At 42.6% G+C, this 27007-nt stretch overlaps 2 protein-coding genes across 5 annotated transcripts in view; one reads left to right on the top strand and one right to left on the bottom strand.

Moving 5' to 3' along the window:
* Positions 1 to 11909, bottom strand: part of EIPR1 (EARP complex and GARP complex interacting protein 1) — a 93582-nt gene extending 81673 nt beyond the window's left edge. The window contains exons 1-2 of one of the 3 annotated variants that reach the window (XM_066612371.1): positions 11772 to 11909; positions 1936 to 2019 (exon numbers count right to left, since the gene is read on the bottom strand). In XM_066612371.1, the coding sequence (XP_066468468.1) occupies positions 1936 to 2019; positions 11772 to 11813 (126 nt within the window). In that variant the 5' untranslated portion in view covers positions 11814 to 11909. Of the gene's footprint in view, positions 1 to 1935; positions 2020 to 10478; positions 10585 to 11771 lie in introns of those variants that run through there. The other 2 variants (XM_066612374.1, XM_066612373.1) reach the window with 2 other exon arrangements.
* A 162-nt stretch (positions 11910 to 12071) lies between these two features.
* The window catches only part of TRAPPC12 (trafficking protein particle complex subunit 12), a 71344-nt gene continuing 56408 nt past the window's right edge, over positions 12072 to 27007 (top strand). The window contains exons 1-4 of one of the 2 annotated variants that reach the window (XM_066640304.1): positions 12072 to 12152; positions 15479 to 15530; positions 20841 to 22053; positions 25641 to 25757. In XM_066640304.1, coding sequence (XP_066496401.1) covers positions 20848 to 22053; positions 25641 to 25757 — 1323 coding nt within the window. In that variant the 5' untranslated portion in view covers positions 12072 to 12152; positions 15479 to 15530; positions 20841 to 20847. The remainder of the gene's footprint in view (positions 12153 to 15478; positions 15531 to 20840; positions 22054 to 25640; positions 25758 to 27007) is intronic. The other variant, XM_066640303.1, reaches the window with a different exon arrangement.

Genomic DNA, 27007 nt, shown 5'->3' with positions numbered 1-27007 from the left:
TCCTTATAACACGTAGCAGCATTCATGCAACATATCAGTGCATTTTTCTGCCAGTCAGTTATGTGGATCAAGGGTAGAAAAGGCATGGTGCATTTATATCACAACACAGCTTCCATTTGCAGTGGCTGAAACATAGAGCGTTTATAAGTGAGGAAGTATGTATATGTACCAACAAGCCCAAAAGTAAGCAGAGCGAGTTATCTGAATTCTCTCTAAAATTTGATATTATATATAAAGTTTCATGATGTTTGCTTTCTGCGTTGCGATGTAAATGTGCCATGCCTTTTCTACCACAGCTTTAGGCTTTCTTCTTCAAATCTTAGAGAGCTTTTCTCCACTGATTATGGCATAACATATTTAAGGCAGTAAAAACAAAATTAATACTACTACATTTGTTTTTACTGTACCACCATTATTTTTAAGCACATAGGAGGAGTGGAAGCCTCTTTAACATGGTGAACAAAATTTAGAAATGAATGTAGATTCTAGGACATATTGCACCTTGGTGGAGAAAACGTAGGCCTTCATTTATTTACTTAAAGATTATTTCCACATTGTTACCTGCTTGTGAGATGGGCAGAGTATGTCACTGCCAGAGAAATGATGCACTGGAGGAAAATCACTAGGTGCCCCAGGATAACTTCCCTTTTCCCAGACCCATCCTAAATACCATATAAGAGTACAACAATAGCAATCCTACACTAGGTCTGCACAAGATGCAATGCAGCAAACTATTATTTATTATAACGAGATGCATAAGTCTTCTTATCGGCTGCAGTTAGGTCCATGGAACACCCAAGTGAATAACGAATCAGGGGATACCGAATCATGGATTCTATGGGATCAGTGGGGTTGGGGCAGAGGTAGCAACCATGATCAGGAATGCAAGCAGCAGATATTCTCAGGATGGGTGCGGCAGAGAGCCAAGAACAGGCAATTGATGGTATGACCCAAGCAGCACTCTTGTTCCCACAGATAAACTAATCTGCTGGAACTAAGTGTGTAGATACCAAGAATTGACTATACTATTATATACCACTTTTTAACAAAAAAAATTCACAAAGTCGGTGGTTTACAGAGAAAATAAAGTACCTACCAGCTATGTGTAAGAACTTACTAGATGGTCGACATCCATCCATCTTTTTTGTAGTTCTAAGCATGAAGCAAAAGCAGTTCATCAAGCCCCTTATGTCTGTCATACATGACTGGTGAGCTTTGATAGAACTTCCAGTCTTCTTTGGGTTAACCATGCAGACAGTACAATGCCTATAGACCAGGGTCATATAATTTACTCCTTCAGAGTTTAATATGTGCCTCACGGGTTTTCCAACCACACTCAAGAGATGAGGTAGAGGATGAATATGCTTGAATAAGTAAGAAGTTTATTCTTCCCTTTAAACAAAGGTAATTGTTTAAGGAAGGTGAAGGACAAGCTCAGGAAAATTGTTCAAAAAAATCAGTTGGAGTTAGCCAGAAATCTTTAGTAGCATGTTTTAATCTGGTGTGAAGTCACTCCTATTTGAAACACTCTGCTCCTCTTTATCTAGACTTACTTCTGGCTTTACTCACTACATTTCCTCCTTCAGAACATAAAGTCTTCACCCTTTAAAATCATATTCCATTAGAATCTTTGGACACTGACCTCTCTTCCAAGGGTTTCTGTTCTCATAGATATGATTACTACACATCATATGCTCAATGCAATAAACCCTTCTTTTGCCAATTACTTACAACCAGTGTGTAGAGGATTCAGTGCATGTATGCTTTTCCCCTGTCTTAGAAATTCACAATGAAATAATGTTCAAGATCACACCCAATATTTTTAAAATGACACTACACTTAAAAATTCAATTTGGCAAGCAAAAATCATTATCCTACAGAAGGCTTAAGCAACATTTCAAATTCTATTTTCATACAGCTTTTATACAAGTTTACCTGATTATCATATTTCAGGGACTGTGTTCCAACCAAAAACCGTATTGCATCTGTTTCTGCGGTCTGGGGTGTTAAAGCTCGTGCCTAAGGGGAAAAGTGATAAAAATGCAGTCATATACATTTTAGTAGCTTGGAACATACAGGACATCAGTTACCACAAACAACGTGACACTGAATCCACCTGAATTTTGACTATATTTTGTAATGCAAGTTCTTTGTTACAGGGATTATCCTGAGCATCTTTAATACATCGGCTTCCTCCATAGTTCACAAAAGTCCCTCCATACTTTGCAAAAATATGTGTGGACCTACAACTATAAGCGTGATCCTTCAAATGTTGAACACATTTCCAAAGTCAAGTCTATATAATATTTTATCTCAAGAAGTACAATAAGAAAATGACTGAAAATCTGTAGAAAGTCCAAGTCTACCACCTTACTAAAAATAAATGTTAAACATAGTTATTGCAAAAGATTCATCCTTATGTAAATGCCTGATGTTGCTCTTTTTAATATCTTGAACCTGCCAATTTTTAAAAATGAGGGTGAGTTTTGGAGCTTATGTTGCTGGATCCAAACACAGCTTTGACAACAAAAAAATTTAAAGTACTGGTACTTCAGCATCATGGTTTTTGTTGCAATAGACTGAGGCGGGGTGCCCAAAACCCAGCCCAGGGGCTACTTGTGGCCCTCAAGGAATCCCAATCCGGCCCTCAGGGAGCCCCAAGTCTCCAATGATTCTCTGGCCCTCCAGAGACTTGCTGGAGTCCGTGCTGGTCCGATGCAACTGCTCTCAGCATCATGGCCAACTGTTTGACCTCTAGCATAAGCTGTGGGACGAGGGCTCCCTCCACTGCTTGTTGTTTCACATCTGTGATGCAGCAGCAGCAGCAGCAAAGGAAAGGCTGGCCTTGCTTTGTGCAAGGCCTTTTATAGGCCTTGAGCTACTGCAAGACCTTCATTTATTCATATAAGTTCTATCTCTAATATGTTCATTTATGTAAATTTATTCAAATTTGAAATGTAAATTAATTCTTTTTCCTCCTGGCCCCCCCGACACAGTGTCAGAGAGATGTGACCCCCCCCTGCCAAAAAGTTTGAACAACCCTGGACTAAGGGCACAATCCTAACCAACTTTCCAGCAGTAAGGTAAGGGCAATGCAGTTCCAAGGTAAAGAGAATGTTTGTTCCCTACTTTGAGGAGGCCTCCGTGACTACCATTCAACTGCAGGATGGCACAGCTATGTCAGTGCTGGAAAGATGGTTATGATTTGGGCCTAAGACAGTCGCCCTTCTGCACGCTGTTGCTATATACAGTATTTTACAATATCTACAGTGCAATCATATAGTGTGCATGATTACTTGAAGCAAATCCCACTGGGTTCAATGGGACTTACTCCCAAATAAATGTCTAAAGGGTTGCAGCCCTAGTTAATAAATAGCAGCAGCTTCTCAAACAGCACCATTCACCATACTTATCAAGCTACTAAGAGCCCAATCCTGTGGTCTGCAGCATGGCTCTGTGCCGCGGACCACAGTCGCAAATGTGCCGTAAGGCACGTTTGCGGGGCTCACCGCCAGGCTCCCGCCAGAGCTAGCCCAGCACCGGTCGGAACTGGGCTAGCGCGCAGCGGTCGCCCAGGTTCAGAGGCTCAGCGGTCTCCTGGACCACCAGGCTGCGTAACAGAATGCAGGGGTGTGGCCGGGGGCGTGGGGAAGGCATTCTGGGGAGGGGGGAGGCATGCCAGGGGGCAGGCGGGAGGCGTGTCGGGGGGAGGGAGACAGGTGGATCCACGGAGCTGTGCTCCGCAGGATCCAGGGCGCTTGTGCAGGGCTGCGCAACCTTCACAAGCACTTTTACTTTAGTGCCATCCTAAAGAGAGTAGCCCCATTGTGGGGCTGCTTCCCTTACTTGGGGGAAGGGGACGAATGTCCCCTTCGCCCAAGGTGCCTCCTGCGGTAGCGCGGGAGGCGCAGGAATTGGTGGGAGCCCTCCACGGAGCCGTTAAGCCTGGGCGCTGCGGGCAGCTCAGGATTGAGCTGTTAGTTCCCAATCCTATTCAACTTTCCACCACTGGTGCAGCTGCAATGCAGCCCCTAGGCGAGGGAACAAATGTTCCCTTGCCTTTTGGAGGCCTCCATAATTACCCTCCCACCACAGGATGCAGTGCACACCCCATTGGCAGGGCTACACCAGGGCTGGAAAGCTGGATAGGATTTGGTCCTAAGTCCATAGTTAGTGCTTCTAGGCTAACCACTGCTTATGTGGAAGACCTGAAGTCAGAGAAAGCTGGGCAATTCCCCACATTACAAGATTGCTCTCATAATTCATTTCTACAACTGATGTCCTCTGGGAAATTGATAAAGGATGATCCAAGTCCTGTAAAATGAAATCCAGAAAATTTTGAAGGCACATGTCTGCTTCCAAATAAAATAGGGAAACTTGTGAGATGCTGCAAGTGGTTTAGCAGAAAACACCCACATTTTGCTCAGTTGTAGGTCTCACATGTACATTTTAAGAAGATTTTAAGCTTTGACGGTGTGACCACTTTGTTGTGACAAACATAAACGAGGAAATTGAATCTTGGTTTGCAGGAAATCTGTGGATAGTCAAGCAATTTCTTTCTTAACCAGTTGGTTTCTACAACATATTTGTAGCAGAATCTGTCTAGAGACAGATTCTGAAACACTTTGTTCAACAGAATATTTGATATCAAATATTTCAAATATCAAACCAATAGTAAGTGCCAGAATGATATGCAAAACAGTTATCCACACATGATGAATCAATTAAGCAGAGCCATGCAAAATATCTGATACTTTTGTTTGTTTGTGTTAAGTTGGAAGCAGAAAAAGCAAAACATTCAACAGCAATTAATGAGGAGACATAACTTCTGGAATAAAAATATAGTCAACTGAGAACTGATATTTTCCTTATTGTATGTAAAATATTTGATTCAGATATTAATTATGAACACATAGTGCAGGAAAGCTTGCATGAAAAAACTCATCATGCATTTCCAATGTAATTCAGTTGCTTTGTATCTAGTACCTAAACATTCACTGAAAGTATGAACAAGCCATTAATCATTGGCATGACCCTGTATATGGGAAAGGTACTTGTTAAAACAATTGTTTAGAACCGACTGGTTAACACATTCCAATTTTTTCTTGCAGGGGGAGTTTAAGATACCACCTGTACTGAGTAAGTTACATTAAGATTTCTGAACACTTTTAGGGGCCAATTTACTTCTGGCTCCAATTCAGAACATACTGATTTACAGCTCCTTGGAAGTATATGGACGCATAAAAACTAAGATGATTTTTAGGGCATTTCCTCTGTTTCCTGATTACACATTAAATCAACCTCTCCCTTCAAACCGAAGATTGGCATTTTTGGTATCTAGATAAACAGCTTGACCCTAATGTTGTTGCCTCAAAAAAAAACACCAAAAAAAAACAAAAACACCTGTAGACTTATTTTAGTAGGACTTGCTTTCAAGCAAGGCTGCTTAGGATTTCAAAGACATTTGTGCAAGAAAGGAATGTAGCCAAGGAGGAGGTAATGCTGCTATCACCAGAAGCATTCTTTATAATCTCATGGTCTGGAAATTCTCAGAAATTCACAAAGACTTAAAACATTTGTAACACATGGAAAGAAAAGGCTTGATGGATATATCGGAGAAACATTTTTTAACCATTTTCATCTCATGGCATACTGACAAGGTATTAATTGTCAAGGCACACCATCAGTTTTTTGACCATTGACAAGGCACACTGCACTGCAATGGCATTAATAATAAATGATGCTCTCATAAACTCCCACAGCACAGCCATGGCACACAAATGTGCCACAGAACACTGGTTGAAAATTGCTGTACTGGAGGACCCCAGAAGTTATGCATCTGCCAGTGTTTCACTATACTCCTTGCACACTTGCCTGTTCGCAAGAGGAGAAGGAAAATAAAAATAACTCCATTAAGTCTTTGAGATCCTCTACATGCACACGATTACTGCTACCACAATGCAAATGATCATGCCCTAATCCACTTTCATCAATTATTTCTAGCAATTTTATGCACATATAACTTAACATGGCCATTCAAGAGACAGAACATTTCTCCCTGGCCTCTATATCCTACAACCCTCAGATATCCCATCTAGGGCTGCCAACTGTCCACGAAAAAAAAAATGCCTGATATACTCCTGTTCCTTTAATACAATAGTAATTTAATATGCAGAAACCAGTCAAGGGTTTGGTTTTCACTACTACAAAAATAAGGGTGAGGACCTGCTAATCATGTTACTATAACCCATACAGAAATATAGGCCAGTAAAAAGTTGACAACCCTAAGATCAAAAGTAACAATTTTGTTTCTTAGAAAAGTCAGCTTTGTTTCTAAATGAAGTCTGGTCCATAAACTGCTTTCCTACTTTCAAACTCAGGTGGGATGTATAGCTAGATACAATTTCACTGCTACATCATCATTCAGTCTGCAGTCAAGTTGGTAGGGTTTAAAGTTAACAATACCTAATAGAGTATGGCAGCCTATATGCAATATATTCATGTTCTCAGACCACTGCAGAAATTTCAGCTGTCAGAGTTGAACGCATGTTAACTGGAAGGACAAAACAGGAATTGAAAAAGAAAGCTAAAGCACACTAAGAGGGCATCATCAGAAAACAAAGTTGTCTATCAAACACGCAGACTAGAGAGCATGTTAGTCTTTAAGTATGATGGTCGTTCATACTTAGATGATGCTACAGATACAAAGACTCCAATGGATTCTTCTCCCGTCGGTTTCAATGAGAATGGGCCGTAGCTGCACATGCACATCCCTTTGCCTACAGGATGCCAACCCTTATATACACCAGACTCTCAGCAGTTTTGCATATTGGTGGACAAGAACACACATGTTCGAATTACTACCAAGGCAGTGATCCGCTCATACAGCTCTTAAAAGACACATTAAGGCACTACAGAAGCTATCTGAATAATGCAGTCTACTATTTGCTTTATATTTGTCTTTCCAAGGTGGTAAAGATGAAGGATTTTGCACAGTAATTCAAAAACCACTTAAAGAAAGGCTTTACAAGTAACTACAAAACAAGTAGGAGCTGTACAAATTTCCAAATTTTAACTATAGCAATTCAGTTAGGCATTTACACCATAGCACACAAGATTTAAATTGTTGGACTTTTTTTTCTCTTGAAAAAGTAACTTGGAAATCTAAATGACAGGCAAGACAGGGGCGGTGCAACCTCACATGCTGCCAGAAGTTGCTACTGCCTCTGCCACAGGATATTTGGGGGGGGGGGGAGTTCCTTACCTCCTCAGGAAAAGTGACACTTTTATTTGAAAAGAACCTCACAGACTAAGGACTTTCTTCGTACACATAGTCCTTGTAAACAAAACCAGAAGGGCCACATATCCACATTTGCAACAGCCACTAGAAGAGACACTGCACTGGGGTGAACAGGGATAGTTGCTCTTGCTAAATATAAGAGCTCCACAATTTTAAAAGGTGCTTCTTTGCCCAGTTAGTAGGGGTTTCAGATCTAAGAGTCAAAGGCAGAAACGTAAGTGATAATAGCACTGCGACTGCATTTGCTTGTATTAGTAACAAAAAACACTTTATGATGAAATTAGGTTGCCAAGCATATTGCAGCTGCTTTTACTGTCTCTGTACAATACAGTCTCCAACCACTCTTGAGAAATTCTAAATGTAAACTATGATCTTCAGGAACTGAGCAATGCTGAACACAAAAGCTTGCATCCTTGCAAGTCCCTGAATTAAGTACTACAAGCCCTTATTTCTGCACTTTCAATCACTACATTTGACTAGAATCGCAATATTGAGATGGTACAGTGCAGTACCCATGAGACTGAGCTGTGAACAAGGAAGTTCCCAGATCTCACCTCTATCATGAACTCACTCGGTAGCCTGAGGCAAGCCACTATTCTGTTTGCTTCAGTCCCACACCTGCAATATTTACCACATTTATATACCACCCTTCCTCCAAGAAACTGAAGGTAGTGTAGAGGCTCCCCTCCTTGGGGAAAATAATTTTCATCTATCTGAAAGAGCTGCCAAAAAGATTACAAGATAACATACATGGGAGCACTTAACATACATAGCACTGCTGAACATTCCTATGTGTTTTAAGTGTTATTATTCACACATAGAGTACTTTGAAAGAATAAAAGTGCTCTATCCAGCTTCCATGTAGTACTGGTGGGGGAACAGAAGTTTGGAGGATAACCAATTCCCTTAAACCAGTGATTCTCAAACTTTCTAGAGGCCTTAGACTCTATAGGCTGCCTGATTTATAAATGCCAAGGGGTGGGGCTATAATGGTGATTGGGCAGTAATGCTCCTCCTCTAAGTAGCAGTTTGTGAACCCTTAATGCACATAGCCTAATCTGCATATTAGTTTCGTGAACCACCAAAAATTGGGTCACAATCCACTGCTGGGTCCCAGACCCAAAGTTTGGGAACCACTGCCTTAAGCAATCCCAAGTCTGCCCTACATTCTGAGGAGGCACAAACAAATGGACTCAAAGACCAGGACTAGGTGCTGGAAGCCTGGGACAAAGTCATGTGTTGTCCCCCACAGGACACATCTGTGGTGACTTACTGGTACTGGGGGGGGGGGGATTCAGGGGAAATCATTTGGTCAAATGGACTCTCTGATGTGAGTGGGCTCTTGGCCAATGCCTAACCTAGTTGATCTTAGACACCACTTTGGAAAACTATTTTCAGTCTTGATGCACCATTATTTAACTCCTTAATAACACTGCTAGGGGGAGGGAATATACGTGAGCCAATGTGTGTTCTACTGCAGTATACTGTACTTCCGCACTACTCTGTTAAAACCCATTTTTCCCAGCCCACAGTGTAAACATTAAAGGCAAAATCCTAACCCCTTATGTCAGTTAGCCTGCCTATGTGAACCGCCTTGAATAAAGTCAGAGGAGTAATCCGATGACCAGAAAGGCAGTATATAAATACCAGTATTATTAATTAATATTTTTTAATTTAATTATTATTAATATCAGTATTAATTAATTAATTATGATAATAATAATAATAATAATAATAATAATAATAATAATAATAATAATAATAATAATAATAATAATAGTCAATTCTTCAAATACTCCAGCTCCAAGTCATAAGAGCTTCAAAAGACCAAAACCAGCACCTTGAATTGTGTCTGGAATCAAACCAACAGGAAGTGCAACCATAGAAGCAGCTGTCTGATAGGTCAACTTGCCAAATTTCTGGCACCACATGGTCCCCTTTATGCTTCACTAATTGGAGTTTATTGACAATCTTCAAGGGCAGCCCCATATAGAGTTTGTTACAGTAGTCAAGCCTTGATGTCACCATAGTATGCACCACTGTGAGCAACTCTGATCAACCCAAATACAGATGCAGCTGGTGCATCAGCACTAACTGGACAAAGGCCTCCCCAGCCACTGCCATCAGCTGGCAACCCAGGACCAGTAGAGAATCAAAAAGGATCCCAAGCTGCAAACCTGTTATTGTTGAGGGTGTACAATTCTGTCTGGTACAGACAGTTCAGCACCTGAGTCATAGTTCAAACCAGAGAACTCTGTTCTCTGCCCTCTGTTTCATTTACTTTTAATTTGAGCTTGTTGACCCTCATTCAATACCCAACAGCTTCCAAGCAGTGCTCCAGGATTTCAGTACCCTCCCTGTAATTAGATGACATAGAGCAGGGGTCTCCAAACCCCGCCCGGGGGCCAGATGCAGCCAGCGGCAAGCCTCTATCCAGCCCACAGCCAACCTCTTGGCCCTTGAAAGCCTCTGGCCCACTCAACTGAACATGACCAGAATTGTGCTCTGATTGCGTCTGGAGGCTGTCCTGAGGGTCAGAGAGGTTGAATGAATGAGCGAGCCCATTCATTCATGTATTCACTCATCTAAGTTCCAACTTTAATTTATTTATTTAAATTTTATATTTAAATTATTTTTCTGGCCCTCAACATCACGCCAGATATTTGATGCAGTCCTCTGGCCAAAAAGTTTGGAGACCCCTGACACAGAGAGATAGAGACGGGTGTCATCCACATGCTGATGACACCCATTCCCAAAACTCTGAATGATCTCCCCCCCTCAGTTTCTTGCAGATGTTAAAAGCCATTTCTGCCCAGTGTTGCATATACACAACAGGGACCAAATGTGTACACCTGTGGGTTGGGCAAAAATGGGTTAAACACACAGGAGACAGAAAAGAATCCTGCGGCATCCCCAATGCCAAAGGCCAGGGTCATTAACAGGCATCCCAGCAACACCTTCTGGAACCTGTCAGCCTAAAGCAGTTCCCAACCTAGCCAACTGCCTGAGGAAGACAGCACAGTAGACGGTGTTGAAAGCTAGTAAGGGTAAGAGAGCCAGCAGAACCAAGAGCGACACACTCTTGTCTGCAGCACGGATCATTCATCAGAGTGATCAAGTCTATGAACCTATGCACACTTGGCTGGGAGTAAGTTCCATTGATGACTATGAGACTTACTTCTGGGTAAGTAATAGGACAGGATCCAGTTGCATGGCTGTCTCCATCCCAAAGCCTGGCCTGAAGCTGGATTGAAAGGGGTCCAGATAATCCAGGTGTTTCAGGATCAATTAGAACTGAGTGAACAGGGTGACATCAGGGTGAACAGATGTCATAACCACAAAAGAGGACGAAGCACCCCTGAACATCCAAGAATGTAAGACATGACAAAATGAAACCTAAAAACACTTTTGTTTTCATGTGGTTAATTTAAACACTATATTACTCATTATTGAGTTTAAAACTATACATGTACATACTATACGTATAATTTATTGATTGCAAGAAGGTTACACGCTGCCTGCTCAAAGGGAAAAGGAGGACATTTAAATACTTTTCCAGGTTGAAAAAGAAGAGGACATGTCCTGGAAAATAAAGGGAACATCTGGCCATTCTGGTTGGGGTGCCAGCAGCCACTGAACTGCTTTGCCCAGAAATGGGAGGTTTGATAGTGGCTACTAATACGGTGGGGTCCGAGGAGGGTTTCCTCAAAAGGGGGTGAATCATCCCCAGTGTCAAGAGCGCTGGCTGGCACCACCCTGTCCCTCAGAGATTAAGGGCGCAATCCTAACCCCTTATGTCAGTGCTTTCCAGCACTGGCATAGCGGTGCCAGTGGGACGTGTGCTGCATCCTGCAGTTGGGCGTCACTCACGGAGGCCTCCTCAGAGTAAGGGAGTGTTTGTTCCCTTCCCTCAGAGCGGCATTGCTCTTATGTCAGGGCTGGAAAGCACTGACATAAGGGTTAGGATTGTGCCCCAAGGAGGCAATCCTATCCAACTTCCCAGCACCAATGTAGCCCCAAGGTGAGGGAATAAATGTTCCCACACCTTGAGGAGGCCTCTGCGACTGCCCCCCACACACCACAGGCTGCAGTACGTGCCCCATTGGCAGGGCTGCACCAGCCCTGGCAAACCGGTCAGGACAGGGCCCTCAGTAACTGGCAGCTACAGCTAGAGCCCCCTTCAGATCCAGGAAGACCAGCCAGTCAAGTGTGAAGCGGGCAGGGGGAAGCCCTCAGCAGGTGCACCCTGCAGGGCATAGTGCCACCCTACGCACACCTGCCTAGGAGTAAGCCCCATTGGCTCCAATGGGACTTACTTCTGAGTAGGTGTGCCTAGGATTGGGCTGTAAGACACCTCTCCTCGTGCTGGCAGCTCACGAGGGAACACTAGAGAGGAGAGGATGCAGGGACCAGAGCCACGCGCTCTCTCTCACCCACCCAGCAGGAGACTCTGCCGCCCCTCCTCCCTCACCTGGAACTCCAGTCCATAGATGACGGGCGCGTCGTCCTCCATGGCGGCTGCTGCCCCTCCCCCACTCGCAGCAGCCTCTCAGCTGCTCCTCTTCGAACCCTCGTGAAGCTAGCAGAGGAAAGCGAAACACACAACAAACTTCCCGTGTCGGCTTCCGTACCTTCTTCCACTTCCGGGGAGGAAGGACAGGTCGCCAAGGAGACGCCTCGTTTCACGCACGGCGTCGTCGTCATTGTCATCGAGCCCCCTGGAGGGATGATGGGAAATGGAGTCTCCGACGCGCATGCGCACTCCGGCCGGCGTCGCTCTTGTTCCATTTAGCCGCCGTTCCCGTCCGTCTTCACTGCAGCGCTTCGGAGGCGTCGCTGTCTATGGAGGAAGGTGAGGTGCGGGGCTGGCCAGGGTGGAGCGGGGCTCTCTCCACCTGCTCCCTCGAGGGGGTGGACGGACGAGGGCCCCACTCTGGGAGGTGGAGGCTGCTCCTGCCCCTACTTACCTGGGAGTAAGCCCCATTGACCACAGTGGGACTTACTTCTGAGTAGACATGCGCAGGGCTGGGCTCCCAGGCTGCAGTCCTCCGCTCACTTACCTGAGAGTAAGCCCCATTGACTCTAATGGGACTTACTTCTGAGTAGACATGCATGGGGTTGGGCTCTAAGTTGCCACAGCTTAACAGTCATTACAGTCTTTGCTGGGGTGGTTCTCCTAAGCTTTGTAAGTAGCAGGTTAACAGCCCAGTCTTATGTATGCCTACTCAGAAGTAAGCCCCATCAGAGTCAGTGGGGCTCACTCCCAGGGAAGTGTGGATAGGATTGGACTGGAAGGCTGCATTGACTGTCATGGGACTTCTGAGTAGACCTGCATAGGGTTGTGCTCCTAGGCTGCAATACTGTCCACACTTACCTGGGAGAAAGCCCTATTGAGTACAATGGGACTTACTTCTGAGTAAACACACATAGGATTGGGCTCTTGATTAGCTTTAAAAAAATATGACACTTGTGTCTGGACTGCACCACTTCAGACTGCAAGGAGAAGTTTTACATAATTGAGTGCTGCTTCATGCAAGAAAATAAAACTGCACATAGCAAAGTAGTGTGGCAGGCAGGAGGCCAGACTGCGTGACTTCTTCCTGACATCTAGTTCAGCCTTTCTCAACCAGTGGTACTTGAAGTGGTGCCTGGTGGTACTCACAGGAAGCAATGGACCCCTGCTGCCCAGCAGTGAGACCAGGAATACAGTGCAGCAAGCAGCAGTAACAGCTCGGCAGCCAGAGCTCCAAAGCATGCTTTTCCACTCTTGGAAAAGCCCTCCCATCCACCCTGAGCCTCTTACTGGTGTTTGTCATGTCACATCTGGCCTCCCAACCCAGAACTAAACTGGCAATGATGTCACCACCGATTACATTTGGTGGTACTTTGAATAGGTAGACCATGTGAAGTGGTTCAGCAGAGGACAAACCTTGAGAAACACTGATCCAGTTCTTTGGGTGTAGATTTGTTCTTTGTTTTCTATGTGTTTCTCTCTCACACACACGTGCACATGCACACTCACATACCTGCACAAACACAAACACACACACCCCGAGTTCTGAAGTGTTACAGTCAGGGAAACAGGTTTGTCGGCTTTGCTGTTCGTGGGAACTAGGATCTAACAAAACCTGTAAGATGTCTTACAGCCCAATCCTATGCATGACGACTCAGAAGTAACTCCAATTATAGTCAATAGGATTTACTCCCACGTAAGTGCAGGTAGGATTGCAGCCATAGTGATTACCTGTTGATCTAGAACATAAGAATAGCCCCACTGGATCAGGCCATAGGCTCATCTAGTCCCTGTATCTCACAGCAGCCCCACCAAATGCCCCAGGGAGCACACCAGATAACAAGAGACCTGCATTGTGGTGCTATTCCTTGCATTGGCATTCTGACATACCCATTTCTAAAATAAGGTTGCATGTACACATCATGGCTTGTAACCCGTAATGGATATTTCCTCCAGAAACTTGTCCAATCCCCTTTTAAAGGCATCCAGGCCAGATGCTGTCACCACATCCTGTGGCAAGGAGTTCCACAGACCAACCACATGCTGAGTAAAGAAATGTTTACTTTTGTCTGTCCTAATTCTCCCAACACTCAATTTTAGTGGATGTCCCCTGGTTCTGGTGTTGTGTGAGAGTGTAAAGAGCATCTCTCTATCCACTTTATCCTTCCTATGCATAATTTTGTATGTCTCAATCATTTCCCCCCTCTTTTCATGTCCCAACCTGTCTTCTAGGCTGCAGAGGCCCAAACGCTGTAGCCTTTCCTCATAAGGAAGGTGCCCCAGCCCAGCAATCATCTTAGTCGCTCTCTTTTGCACCTTTTCCATTTCCACTATATCTTTTTTGAGATGTGGTGACCTGAATTGGACACAATACTCCAGGTGTGGCCTTACCATAGATTTGTACAATGGCATTATAATATTAGCCGTTTTGTTCTCAATACCTTTTGTAATGATCCCAAGCATAGAATTGGCCTTCTTTACTGCCGCCGCACATTGGGTCGACACTTTCATCGTCCACCACCACCCCAAGATCTCTCTCCTGTTCTGTCACAGACAGCTCAGAACCCATTAGCCTATATGTGAAGTTTTGATTTTTTTGCCCCAATGTGCATGACTTTACATTTACTGACATTGAAACGCATCTGCCATTTTGCTGCCCATTCTGCTAGTTTGGAGAGATCCTTCTGGAGCTCCTCACAATCACTTCTGGTCTTCACCACTCGGAAAAGTTTGGTGTCGTCTGCAAACTTAGCTTCCTCACTGCTCACCCCTGTCTCCAGGTCATTTATGAAGAGGTTGAAGGGCACTGGTCCCAGGACAAATCCTTGGGGCACACTGCTTTTCACCTCTCTCCATTGTGAAAATTGCCCGTTGACACCCACTCTCTGCTTCCTGGCCTCCAACCAGTTCTCAATCCATGAGAGGACCTACCCTCTAATTCCCTGACTGTGGAGTTTTTTCAGTAGCCTTTGGTTAGGGACCATGTCGAACGCCTTCTGAAAGTCCAGATATATAATGTCCACGGGTTCTCCCACATCCACATACCTGTTGACCTTTTCAAAGAATTCTATAAGGTTCGTGAGGCAAGACTTACCCTTACAGAAGCCATGCTGATTCTCCCTCAGCAAGGCCTGTTCATCTATGTGTTTTGAGATTCTATCTTTGATGAGGCATTCCACCATCTTACCCGGTATAGATGTTAGGCTGACCAGCCTATAGTTTCCCGGGTCCCCCCTTTCCCTTTTTAAAGATCGGCGTGACATTTGCTATCCTCAGATCCTCTGGCATCGTGGTCATTTGGGGGGACAAGTTGCATATTTTAGTCAAGAAATCAGCAACTTCATTCTTCAATTCCTTAATAACTCTTGGGTGGATGCCACCAGGGCCTGGTAACTTATTGATCTTTAATTTAACAATGAGGTCTGAAACATCTTCTCTTTTAACCTCTATCTGACTTAATTCCTTGGCCAATCTGATTTTGACTTGGTGAATTATCACTATTAATACATATTGGAATATTCTTGCCTACTTACAAATACAATATTTCTGTATACGCGTACAAAAATGATACAATACTTCTGTAGGGTGTAGTGAGTTTTGACCCTCATTTGATTTGCCCCTAATTGGAGCAGTGCCAGAAGAATAATTATTGCTCCCATTTACAGATGAAAAACTGAAACTGAGCTAAAGGAAGTTGCAGACTGTGTGAGATTAAAGGTATGTCTGCATTGGATCACTTTCATGTTAACTGTTACTGAAAATGGAGCAAAATACAGTCTATTCTGCTTCTCTTGTTTTTGAATGACATTCTTTCTGTTGGTCTCATAATGTGAAAATTAGTACAGTACCTTCTTAAAAAGGTAATAACGTTCACATAATTTATTTGGGCAAGTGTCTGTAATAGTGCTGTATTTCTTCATTGCTAGAGTCTTCCTCTTTTTTTTTTTAAATGACAGTAAATTTCGATATATGTCTATCACAAAATAAGTTCTGTTCTTTTCAGAGGGACCTAGTTCCAGGTAAGGTCTTATAATATTGTAGCGTAACTGTGTGATCCAGCTTCTCACCGCAGAAACATTTCTAATTTCTTGGAGGATGGAGGAAATGGTTGGATTTTCTGACCTTGTTTCCATGGAGATGACTCAGGTCCTGCCCATGCGTATTCTTATGTATACCATATCAGAATTATCCATGTGTGTATATGGGTGAGCTGGTACAAGTATGTTCATTCGGTGTTTGTAAACAAATATAATAGGCATGTAGATAAATATCGAAAGTTTTGTATTTAGGCAACAAGGAACAAACATGACAAAAAGGAAATTATACTTGTACTGACATATCCTAAGATCCAAATTTTGCACACAGGGATCTACTAGCCAACTTCTTTTCCATTTAGTCTTTATTCTTCTTCCACACATTGTCTAGTATGTCTAAGCCTAAGCAGTGCCTGGCATTCTGAGAATGATCCATAAAAGCTGTAGTTTTGTATTAGTAGTGTAGGTTTCAACCCATTACTCCATTATTCGGTTTAACAGTTGGCTGTTATTAACTGTAGAACTGGGGAAGTGGAGATTTGTGATTAGCTGTGCTGGAGTGGAGGAAGGAAGAATATCTCTCACCTCTTGGAGTCTGGCCTCCTTTTTATTTTTCAGGTAGATCTCTTTGGCAGCCACTTCCGTAGAGGTAACTCACAGAATTAACCAGTGGTAGGTCACTGCATTTTATCCCTAAAAAAACCAGAACAGTGAGGGATCAGCAGGTGCTGCTTCCAGATTGCAAGGACATTCAGCCTGGAAATTCAATGATATTGTTCCATTGCTCCCTATTCCTCTACCCTCAAGGCAAAGGTAGATTCTAGGAACAATTCTGTTTAGAATGAGAAGAGCAGGCATATTTTCACCTAGCCTAAGAAATCATCAGCTGATTATCTCTTTGGGGACACTGACTGACACTGTCAGGAAGAATTGTAGTTCAATGGTAGAGAACGTTTTCCCCCAGAAGATTCCATATTCAAGCTTTGGCCTCCATCTAGCAGCCCTGCTTAAAAGAATGTCTGCTAGATGAGCTTGGGCAGAAATCTTTCCTGGCCCTTGAAGAGCTGCTGTCTCTCAGTCAACATAATTAAGTTAGGTAAACTCAGGTTAAGTCTGACAGGGAACAAATTGCTTCCTGTATTGTTGGAAAGATTTTCAGATTCTTTTACTGACACAATGCCAAACAGTCACAGACCTTTTAAATGGGTTTGGAGGCTTTATTTCTACATAGTAAGTGAAGTACACAAGCCAATTGATTCAGTTTGGATACAAATGTTCACTCTTCGTTTCCCATCCTGTTTCTCATAGAACCACACCCAGAAAATCACATTAAGTAACGTGAGATAAAGTTACCCGTGTGACACTGTATGTCATTTCCACCTCCTTATTGGGCCTATTATGACAGGTTTGGTGCATGGTCCCAGCTCTAATTAGGAGGTCATTCTGCCCTGCATCTCAAAATATTCCTGGCCCACAACTTTGGTTATACAAGATCATGGAATTTTCCCTTTGGTAAAGTTATGATCTACATGTTCTGCCAGTCATGATCTCTTTAAGTCACTTTGACATAATGACCCACCTATCCTATTTTTGAGGGGAACAGCAATCATTCTCTTGGCTCCAATTTCAATTATTTTTCTTAAACTAGAGAAGATAAGTTAACCCTCTAAAATCTCTATCAGTATGATCATAGAACTTCAACGGAGGTAAAGACATGGGAGCAGTTGTCTGCCCACTATCCACTACCAACTGCATAGTCCCTCCCCAGCTAGCCCTGTTTCTTGTATCAGATTACTAGTTCTGTGGGCAGGACTAGTTCTGTGGAGCAGTTGAGTTAAGTATATGTACACTGCCTGTTAGGGAGAGGGCAGACTTATGGAAAACTGAGGAGCTTCTAGTGTCATCACAAATTATTTTTTGGCATGTGTATAAACTATAACCACATTCCAAAATAAGCGTGTGATATTTTTAATACCATTAACTAAAAAAGAACCCCAAACTGCAGCCAAATGGGTGCAATTGAAGGCCGCTTCTGGATTGTGACCCACTTCTAGATGCCACTCCCACATTGTGTAGGACCTGGGGTGGTCTCCAGACTGCCTACGTCTTGTAACTTCTAAAGCGGCAGTACACATTTTCCAGCTGTCAGGGATTTTCAAGGCAGTTTTGAGAATATGCAATTTTAGATTTACATGCTGACTCTGGAATGTAACCCTCAGGTAAGACGAAGATCTCCTATAATACCCATCCTGAAATGTGTGGCATGTATCTAACTATGGTACAATATCAATATGTATGTAGGGTGCGTTCAGAGAGGACAAGAGGAAAAGCAGGTTTGAAAAGAATGTATTGCAAAGAATAAATTCCAGACCTTTTCCCCGTCTTTAGAAGAGGAAAGATTGAAGAGAAAAGCAAGGAAGCAAGAAATGCAATTATTGATATATTCCAGAAGATAGTCTAGCACAGCGGTTTTCAAACTCTCTAGGAGAGTTTGAACCTCAGTAAGCTCTGGTGCGGGGGGAGGCAGCAACATGATCCATTTCCGGTTTTGAGCGCAATCGCTGCGCTTTCACTTTAAGCTGCAGGGAGCCCTGCAGACAGTCACGCAGGGATCTCCGCACCCCAGACAGGCCGCTGCATGGACTGATGAGTGCATCCCAGTCTCTGCAGCCCCCATAGCAACGCGATCCTGGGAATTGTGTCGCTGCTTCCCCCTGCCCCCATCCGTTAAGGGGAAAGTGGCCAGGGCTCTCTGGCTGGGGCGTCACGATGGCCCAGTTTGAAAAACCCTGGTCTAGCAGAAGCCTTGGTATACAGTGCTAGATATACCTTGGTATACATACCCCCTTCTATGCAGTGGGAAGGGGGTTCCTGATAACAGCAATCTACAAGGAGGTTGTTGCATTAGATAGTGTGTCTGATTTACCAAAATATCCCAGTATTTATTGGAATTTGAGCTGTTGTTTATGTGGAGCTCCTCTTACTAAGAGCATAATCAGGTTTTGGTGTGTTAACATGTGACAGCGTGTCAATAGAATTTAAGCAAGCACTAATATAGGTTACAATGAGTAGAGCTAAACTACAAATACAGGAAAAAGTCAAACGGATACCAAGAGGGGACAGAAGTTTTTCATAATTTGCAACCTTATCCACTTACCCCAGATTTCTTGATCTGGCATCTTGGTATCAAACAGAGGTCAAGATGAAGTCCTGACTTGAGTTCTGAAAGACAGTGTCCATCATATGGGGGCGTATTCACAGATTCCGTATCTGTGGAATCACTTATCCCCTGCATCCCCCTGAACCCTTTGGAGGTGAGAGGAGCTGCGCTAATATTAAACATCTTGTAAGTAATCGCACATAAAGAACAAAAGAAAAGCCCTGCTGTTTCATGCCGAAGACCATCCTGTTTCCCACAGTTGACCCATCAGCTTCCCATATGATATCCAGAGCAAGAGCAAAAGGCATCTCTGTCTCCTGCCATTGCTCTCCTACAACTTGCATTCAGATGCATACTGCCGTTGAACCTGAAAGTAGTACCTAGCTATCATGAATAGACGCTATTGATAGACCTGTCCTGGGTGATTTCTCCTGTTCCTTTATAAAGCCACCCACGCTCTTGGCCTTCACCACATCTTGTGGCAACATATCCTAAAGAGTAATTATGTGCTGTGTGAAGAACTACCTCCTCTTAACTCTCCCCCAGGTCAGGGTTTCTTAACCTTCTTATGATTACAGACCCCAGTGTGTAGCCCAATTTGTTCCTATACACCATTCACCAGACTGTCAAAATCATCATCATCGCTGCCAGTATAATTTCAAAAGATTTCAATTGCTTGGTTTAATTTACATATGGATAGCTAGAATCAGAAGGTCTCAGTCCGTTTTGATAATGGTGATGGATTAGATTAATTAATGACAATTTAAAAAATTGTTTAAAGATTGAATCCCATACCCCCATAATTTTATTCCCATACCTCCAAGGGGTATGGATACCCCTGGTTAAAAATCCCTGTCCTAGTCAGTTCCACTGACCCCAACTGTAGTACAGGGGCCCTTTTGGGTTGGGTTAGGGATTTGAAGGCTTGAATTTACAGCAAAGCAACCTATAAAGAAGAATTTCCTTCCTAAGAAATAAAATAAATCGGAATTAGTGTTTGCCATATGTACTTCATGCCCTTCATTGGACAGGGGAATTTTATCCCATAAGAAACAATGGAATTGGGTAAATATAGGAACAGGAGAATGTGGCATGCAGTCCTGAACGCATATAAATCATTGCCCACCACCCTATAGGGGGATCCTGTGGGAGCAGCTGTTTGCTTTGCCACCACCTCTTAGTGCTTTCTTCCATCGGGAAGGTGCCAAAACATTAAGAGCAGGTGGTGGCGTGAAGAAGGGGGAAAGGGGTAGCCAGATCATGAAGCCCCTGCATCCTACTTTTCCCGGAGAGAATTGAAATGTCACTGCCCCAGGTTCCAGGGCTCATTCCTGTGCTACTGAATTTCACATACCTCAGCACAAATGTTAGTTGGTTAATGCTAATAAGGTTTACTCTTAACCAAGGTCTGCAAGCTTGCTTCAAACAGTAGCTGCAAACTGGAGTGGAATGAAAATTTATATTGGAGATTTTAGTGGGCACAGGAAGGCATCATGCATTCCTGAGGTAACCCCTCCCCCACTTGCATACACAGACATCATGGCAAGCCATGATTTGATCCTGGCTCCATGTGATGTCTGAAGTGGCCCATAGTTCATGAGGAACCAGTGTTCCTCTGTGCTAGATCACCTGCATACTCTATCTAGTTAGTTTGGTTTGTTTGCATTTTGAAATAATGTTTGCATTTTGAATATCTAGTTGGTTTGGTTTTGAAATATTAGATGTGTTTATTGAAATGGCTTTATTGAATCCAGTGCTATTGCATTATATATGAATAGTTCTGAGATTCAGGAATTGTTGGTAGCAGTCACATTCATTTGTATTTTTATCTAGAATAACTATGGAAAACAAAGAAGGCAATATTGAGGATCCCAAGATAAGAAGTTCATATGTGGCAGAAAGCAGTTGTGCAATGCAGCAGCAAACTCAAGAAGAACTTATTTTTCAGGAAGAAACTATTGATCTTGGAGGAGATGAGTGTGAGTCTGAAGAAAATGAAACAATCTCAGAAGATTCCAATAACTTCATAGATAAACTTAATGAGCACATGATGGAGAGTGTCATTATATCAGATTCCCCGAATAACAGTGAGGATGATACCACTGATCTTGGCTGTCTGCAAGAGACTGTGAAGCAATTGGAAGCAAAAGACATTCAAACAGCGGAAGGAGAGGTGGGGAAAGAAGCTATTAGTAAGGAGAATGAAAAAGAACCTGAAGGTGCCTCTAAAGATATTTCTGATATTGGAATTGATGACCAGTCTGCTTTAAAAGAAGAGTTGATTCAAGAAGTAGCAAAAGATGAACTGAAAGTGGAAAATAATGAACTGCTTAATTCAGCATCAAACGGTACTGATGCAGGCAAACCTGAGGAAAAGATACCCTCCCCACTTGCCGGCAAATCACCTGTGGACTCTGAACCTATTCCTGTGTGTACCATTTTCAGCCAGGCAAATCACTTGAATGGTCAGCAACAGTTTCTGCATGATGGCTTTGAGCTTCAAATGGTGAAGTCGCCTAGTTTTGGTGGTATAAGTGAGACTTCAGTGAAGATTCATCCACAAGTGGTTCAGCCGAGTCCGAGCCTTAGTAAGTTTTTTGGTGATGCTATCAACACAAATACACTTGCTTCTGATTTTTTTGATTCATTTACTACATCCTCCTTTATTTCTGTCAGTAACCCCAATGCAAGTGCATCTGTACCAGAAGAAATGTATTCTCTTCTAACAGCAGGAGAGTCCTGTGACTCTGCTGACCATAAATACCCAACCAAAAATGGAAGATCTGAAGCTGGGAGATCAGCATCATCTCCAGAGATATCACAGTCTCCAAAGCCATTTTCCCAAATCCAAACTGTTTTTCAAGGCAGTGATGACCCTTTTGCATCTGTGCTGAATATGAGTGAGATAGACAGAAGAAATGATGCTTGGCTTCCTAGTGAGGAAACTAGGAATGTGTTAATTTCAGTGGCCACACAACAGTATAATAATATTTTCATAGACAAAGAGAATCTCACCATGCCTGGATTAAAATTTGACAACATTCAGGTAAGTGTCTGTTTTACTACTTGTTTCTTGAAATTCTGTATCTAATAAGCTAGATAATGTATGCAGAGTTCAAAACAATTATGGAAGTGGTTCTCAAATTGTGGGTCATGACCCAATTTTGGGTGGGTTGTGACTGACTGGACAGATTAGGCCATGTGCATCAAGGGTTAAACAAGCTGCTACCGGGGTCTGGAGTACTGCTGCCCAATCACCATTGTAGCCACAACCCTTGGTATTTATAAATCAAGCAGCAGCCTCTAGGTCCTCTATAAAGTTTGAGAACATCTGAATTATAGTATAGGTGGGCTCCTCTTTAAGTGATAATATTTTAGTCCTGTTTAATAGGAAAATATTAGGAGATACAAAGTGACTGTAATATATTTTATTGGTCCTATCTAGGTTGGTGTTTCTGCATTTACAGTACTCCTCACCCCAGTAAGCTATGTCTGTATGTGACTGAGGGTCCAATCCTATTGAGCATTCCAACACAGTGCAGCCCTGAGGTAGGGGAACAAATGTTCCCTTACCTTGAGGCAGCCTCCTTTCTTCTCTCTCTCTCTCCCCCCCCCCCCATTTCAGGATGCATTGGCACGGTTGCATCAGTGCTAAAAAGTTTGATAGTATTGAGCCCTGAGGAAATAAAAACAAGATGGTTTCATTTACTTGTACCCTAACTTCATAAATAACCTGTTATCAGTATTGAAGATATTGTGCTTCTGTTTGCTCTATGTGTACCTGAGAATATTACCCTTCCTATCTGTCTGATAAACAGTTCCATGAAACTCTAAAATGCAGTTGATTATTCCTCATCAACATAAGTGGGTCTTATTAAGGAGATATTACCAGCTTGGAATATTGTATGAGATACTTTATACATGGTAAAAAAAGGTTAAATGTTCTGTTTTTGTAATACCAGCAACCATTACACCTTCCCCCCCTTCTTGCATGAGTCTAACCAGCCCTAGCAATAACTGATGAGCAGCTGCTGTACATTCTATGCTGTAAAATCATTGAGTTGCCTGGCAACTGACTGACTCTCGCTTCAGAAGGAGCTGGTTGTAGGCTGCATCTTACACCTCTCACATTGCTAAGAGGGGGTAATCAAAGATTGACAGTAATCATAAGAAATTCTTGCTGATCAAATGTGCTATTAGGAAAAAGGAAATGGGAAAACATACATGTAGGAGGCCTGGACAACAGGCAGTAGTTGACATGAGGAACAGATATGGAAATTACTACACAGAAATAAATGTGTTGAGATGCAGTTAAACCTGTTTGGCACAGCTGCTGTGGCCACACAACTGAGTTTCTGTGAGTCTTGAGAAGTTAAGTTCATATTTTGAACAAACAAGAAAAAACTTGAACTGTTATAGTTGTGTATGGGCTTGATCTCAGTATTTCCATTCACATTCTCATTGTAATTGGTCATTCTGAGAATGTGTCCAGTTGTAAAGGCCCAGAATTTGAATCCCTGGGGTTTTGAGTGAGACAGCTCCATACCTAACTATACATTCTTGAAATACAGTCTTCACCTAGGGGTTCAAGGTGTTAAAAGCATGATGGAGCTTTTTAAGATATAGAGTGAGTGGACTTCTTTCTAAATGTATTGCAGAGGAAGAAGAGTCTGAAAGGAGTGCAGAGCTCCAGCGTGCTTTACAAATGATAAGGGTTGGGGTTCTAGAACATGTTGACAAATTAACTAATTACTGGTTCTAAATCAGTGGTTCTCAAACTTCCCTGGGGAAATTTATTCCTGGGATAAGTCTTTGTGGGGGCAGGGGCAGCAAAGCGATCCCCAGGATCGTGCCCCTGTGGGGGAAGGGGGGCTATTTTTTTCACAAACCATATGTGCTCCCAGGGTCCAGGGAGTGTGAGGAGCGCAGCACTTACAGGGCTTTCCGCGGCTTGTAAACAGTGAAAGTTCAAAGCGCGACGAAACCGGAAGTGGAATTTCTGGTTTCGCCGCGCTTGGAACTTTCACTGTTTACAAGCCAAGGAGAGCCCTGCAAGCGCTGCGTTGGGCTCTCTGCACCCCCTGGATCGCTTTGCTGCTTCCCCCTGCCCCCGCCCCTTAAAGGGAACGGGGCATCTTTACACAAGCTGGTGGGCTGCAACCCACCAGTTTGAGAACTACTGTTCTAGATGATATCTACCGAAGAATTCTTAAGGACACAAACATGAAATTGCTGATCTTCTAACAAAAATATGTAACCTATCCATTAAATCGGCCTCTTTGCCAGAGAACTGGAAGGTATACAACGTAACACAAATATTTAGAAAGGGATATCCAGGGGTATCTGGGAAATGATAGACCAATCTGCTTAATGTCTGTTCTAGATAAAGTGGTAAAAATCATAATTTAAATATAATATTATTAAACTTAAAGAATGAGCTGTGCTGAAGGAGATTGGCATGGCTTCTGCCAAGTTCTTGCTAACTTTTTTGAATTCCTTAACAGTGTGTCAACAGGCTTGTGGATAAAAGGAAGCCACCAATACTGTACCTGTGACACTGTACAGTTGACACTGTATACTTGACAAACTTTCACCAAAGGGTCATGAGTAAACTTATCAGTTAAAGAATAAGAGGACACATCTTATTTTAGATTGATAACTGATTAAACTACAGGAAATGGAGAGTAAGAATAAACATAATTTTCACAAGGGGGTGGGAGTAAGAAGTGAAGTCCTCCAAAGGTTTGATTTGGGAATGGTGTGTTTTAACATTTCTAAATGATCTGGAGTTTGGGTAAACAGTTAAGTGACCAAGTTTGCATATGAAAACCAACTTTTCAGACTGGTAAAACATAGCAAACTGTGAAGTGCTCTAAAAGGATTATTCCAAATTGTGTAAATAGGCAACAAAATGGCAAATATAGTTCAGTGTGAGTAAGTGTAAAGTGAGGCATACGGAGGTTAAAAAATCTCAGTTCCACATATATGCAAAGAATATAAGAGGCTAAATATAAGAGGACACAACTTTAAAAGGTGCCTCTTTGCCCACTTAGCAGGGCAAAGAGTTATACAACAGATAAAAAGATACAACAGATACAAAAGATATACAACAGTTCATTTAATCGGGTGCCCATATTTCAAGATTCCTAGGAAGATACTGCTCCCTCAAATATTTATTTTTATTGAAATTGTATAAAATGTTTTTCAACTTAAAATAGTTGTCTAGCAGGGTTACAATAACAAATTAAAATCAATCCTAAAGGGAGGGTATCATAAAAATCAATCCATAAACACTATAAAGCAGAGACAATAAAAGCTAGTCTTGTACCTGTTTCCCAAAGGTGAGACAATTTTTTAAAAAATGCCTTCATCTGTCTTCAAAAAAAAAGAGTAAGAGACAAAAATAGTCACTCCTCCTGGTGGAAGGTGTTCTAGAGTTCCAGGGCTGCAACTGTAAAGTCTCTGTTCCTAGTAGACGTTAATCTAACAAGGGGTGGAAAGAGAATATGTTAAGAAATCTTAAAAATGCATAGTTTTCCATTAATACAGGACTTTTGTATGAAGAAACTCTCTTATTAATAGGAACTTTCAACAATATGTTTTTATTGAATGTCTGTTTTCTTTTTCCATTAGGGAGATGCAGTGAAAGACTTAATGGTCCGCTTCCTTGGTGAACCTGCTGCGGCAAAAAGACAAGTTCTAAATGCCAATTCTGTCGAACAGTCTTTTGTGGGCTTGAAGCAGCTGATAGTAAGTAACTATGTGCTAATTTTCTTGGTACATGTTGAAATTTATGCTGCTTCTCTAGATAGTCCAGAACTGAAAATGATACAGCCACGGTTCCCAAATGGTGTGCAGCAACACCCTATGGTGCTGCAGTGAACTCATAGGATGCTGCTGGATAGTCTACTGTTAATTTTTAAGGGAAACACAGCTACAGAACTGTAAGGGAACTGTAAGAAAACTACTGGGAACTGTAGGGGCATCATGACCTGAGAAACGGAGAAAGTTTGGGAACCTCTGCCATACAGTATTATACCTGAAGACTTAGAAGTTTCTTGCATTCTAGGGGAAAATGTGTTTCATACATCAACAGATTAATCCAGAGATGACAGAGTTCCAAACTTAATAGTCGGTCAGTCCTCAGCATCTGCACATGAAATCAAGTTCACTTAAAAAAAATTTTTAATGTTTCTTTTTAAAATCACAGTTTAAAAAATCGCTTTTCTTACCTTTGTAGAGAGGCAGCCAGACAGGCATGCAGTCTCTGATTATTAGAACTGCTACTTTCAGGTGCCCCCAAGGCAAGCAACCCCCTTCCTTGGCCCTGGCTCACTGAAGAATGCAGTGCAGAAGTTATTAAATGCTTCCCTGTTGCATTCTGGGGCAAACAAGGGAGGGGGTCGCGACCTCAGCACGACCAGGAAATAGCAGGTCTAATAGTCCTACCTGCCTCTTTACAACAGTTAAAGTGATTTTTAAATGCTATTTTTAAGGGAACCTTTTTTCTTCTCCAGGGATCGGTAGGTCCTTCTAGTCTGCATTGGCCCTCTGCATTGAGTCAAATCTGTGGATGGTTGAACAGCGGATGAGAAAGACAGACCTGTAATATCTTCACATGGTTAATAGCGATATGTTGTCATACCTTCTGTCTGCGTTCTAGCCTGGTGATACTGATTATTTCTCTTTCATTTCTGCACCAGTGCTGTTGTTGTTTTTACCTGTTTAGATTCTGGAATTGTGAATTCATGTACAGGTCCAGCGTTGTTATGCATGGATTTTGTTACATGGATTTGACTCAACACGAATGGCCCCTGCCATTCCCCTGATCCCTGGAGAAGGGAAAAAATGCACCCCTTTAAAATCAGTTTTAAAAACTGCTTTTTACTGTTGCAGAGAGACAGTCATACAGGTAATTACAGGTTTAACCTAATTATCCACAGACTTTTCTATCTCAAAGCTGATGAGAATGGGCAAAGCTGATGGGCAATTTTCACAAT

Source organism: Tiliqua scincoides, chromosome 1, assembly GCF_035046505.1.
Source record: "Tiliqua scincoides isolate rTilSci1 chromosome 1, rTilSci1.hap2, whole genome shotgun sequence".
NCBI lineage: Eukaryota > Metazoa > Chordata > Lepidosauria > Squamata > Scincidae > Tiliqua > Tiliqua scincoides.
Note: the sequence above shows the minus strand (reverse complement) of the source record. Positions and strands in the feature narration are given on the sequence as shown.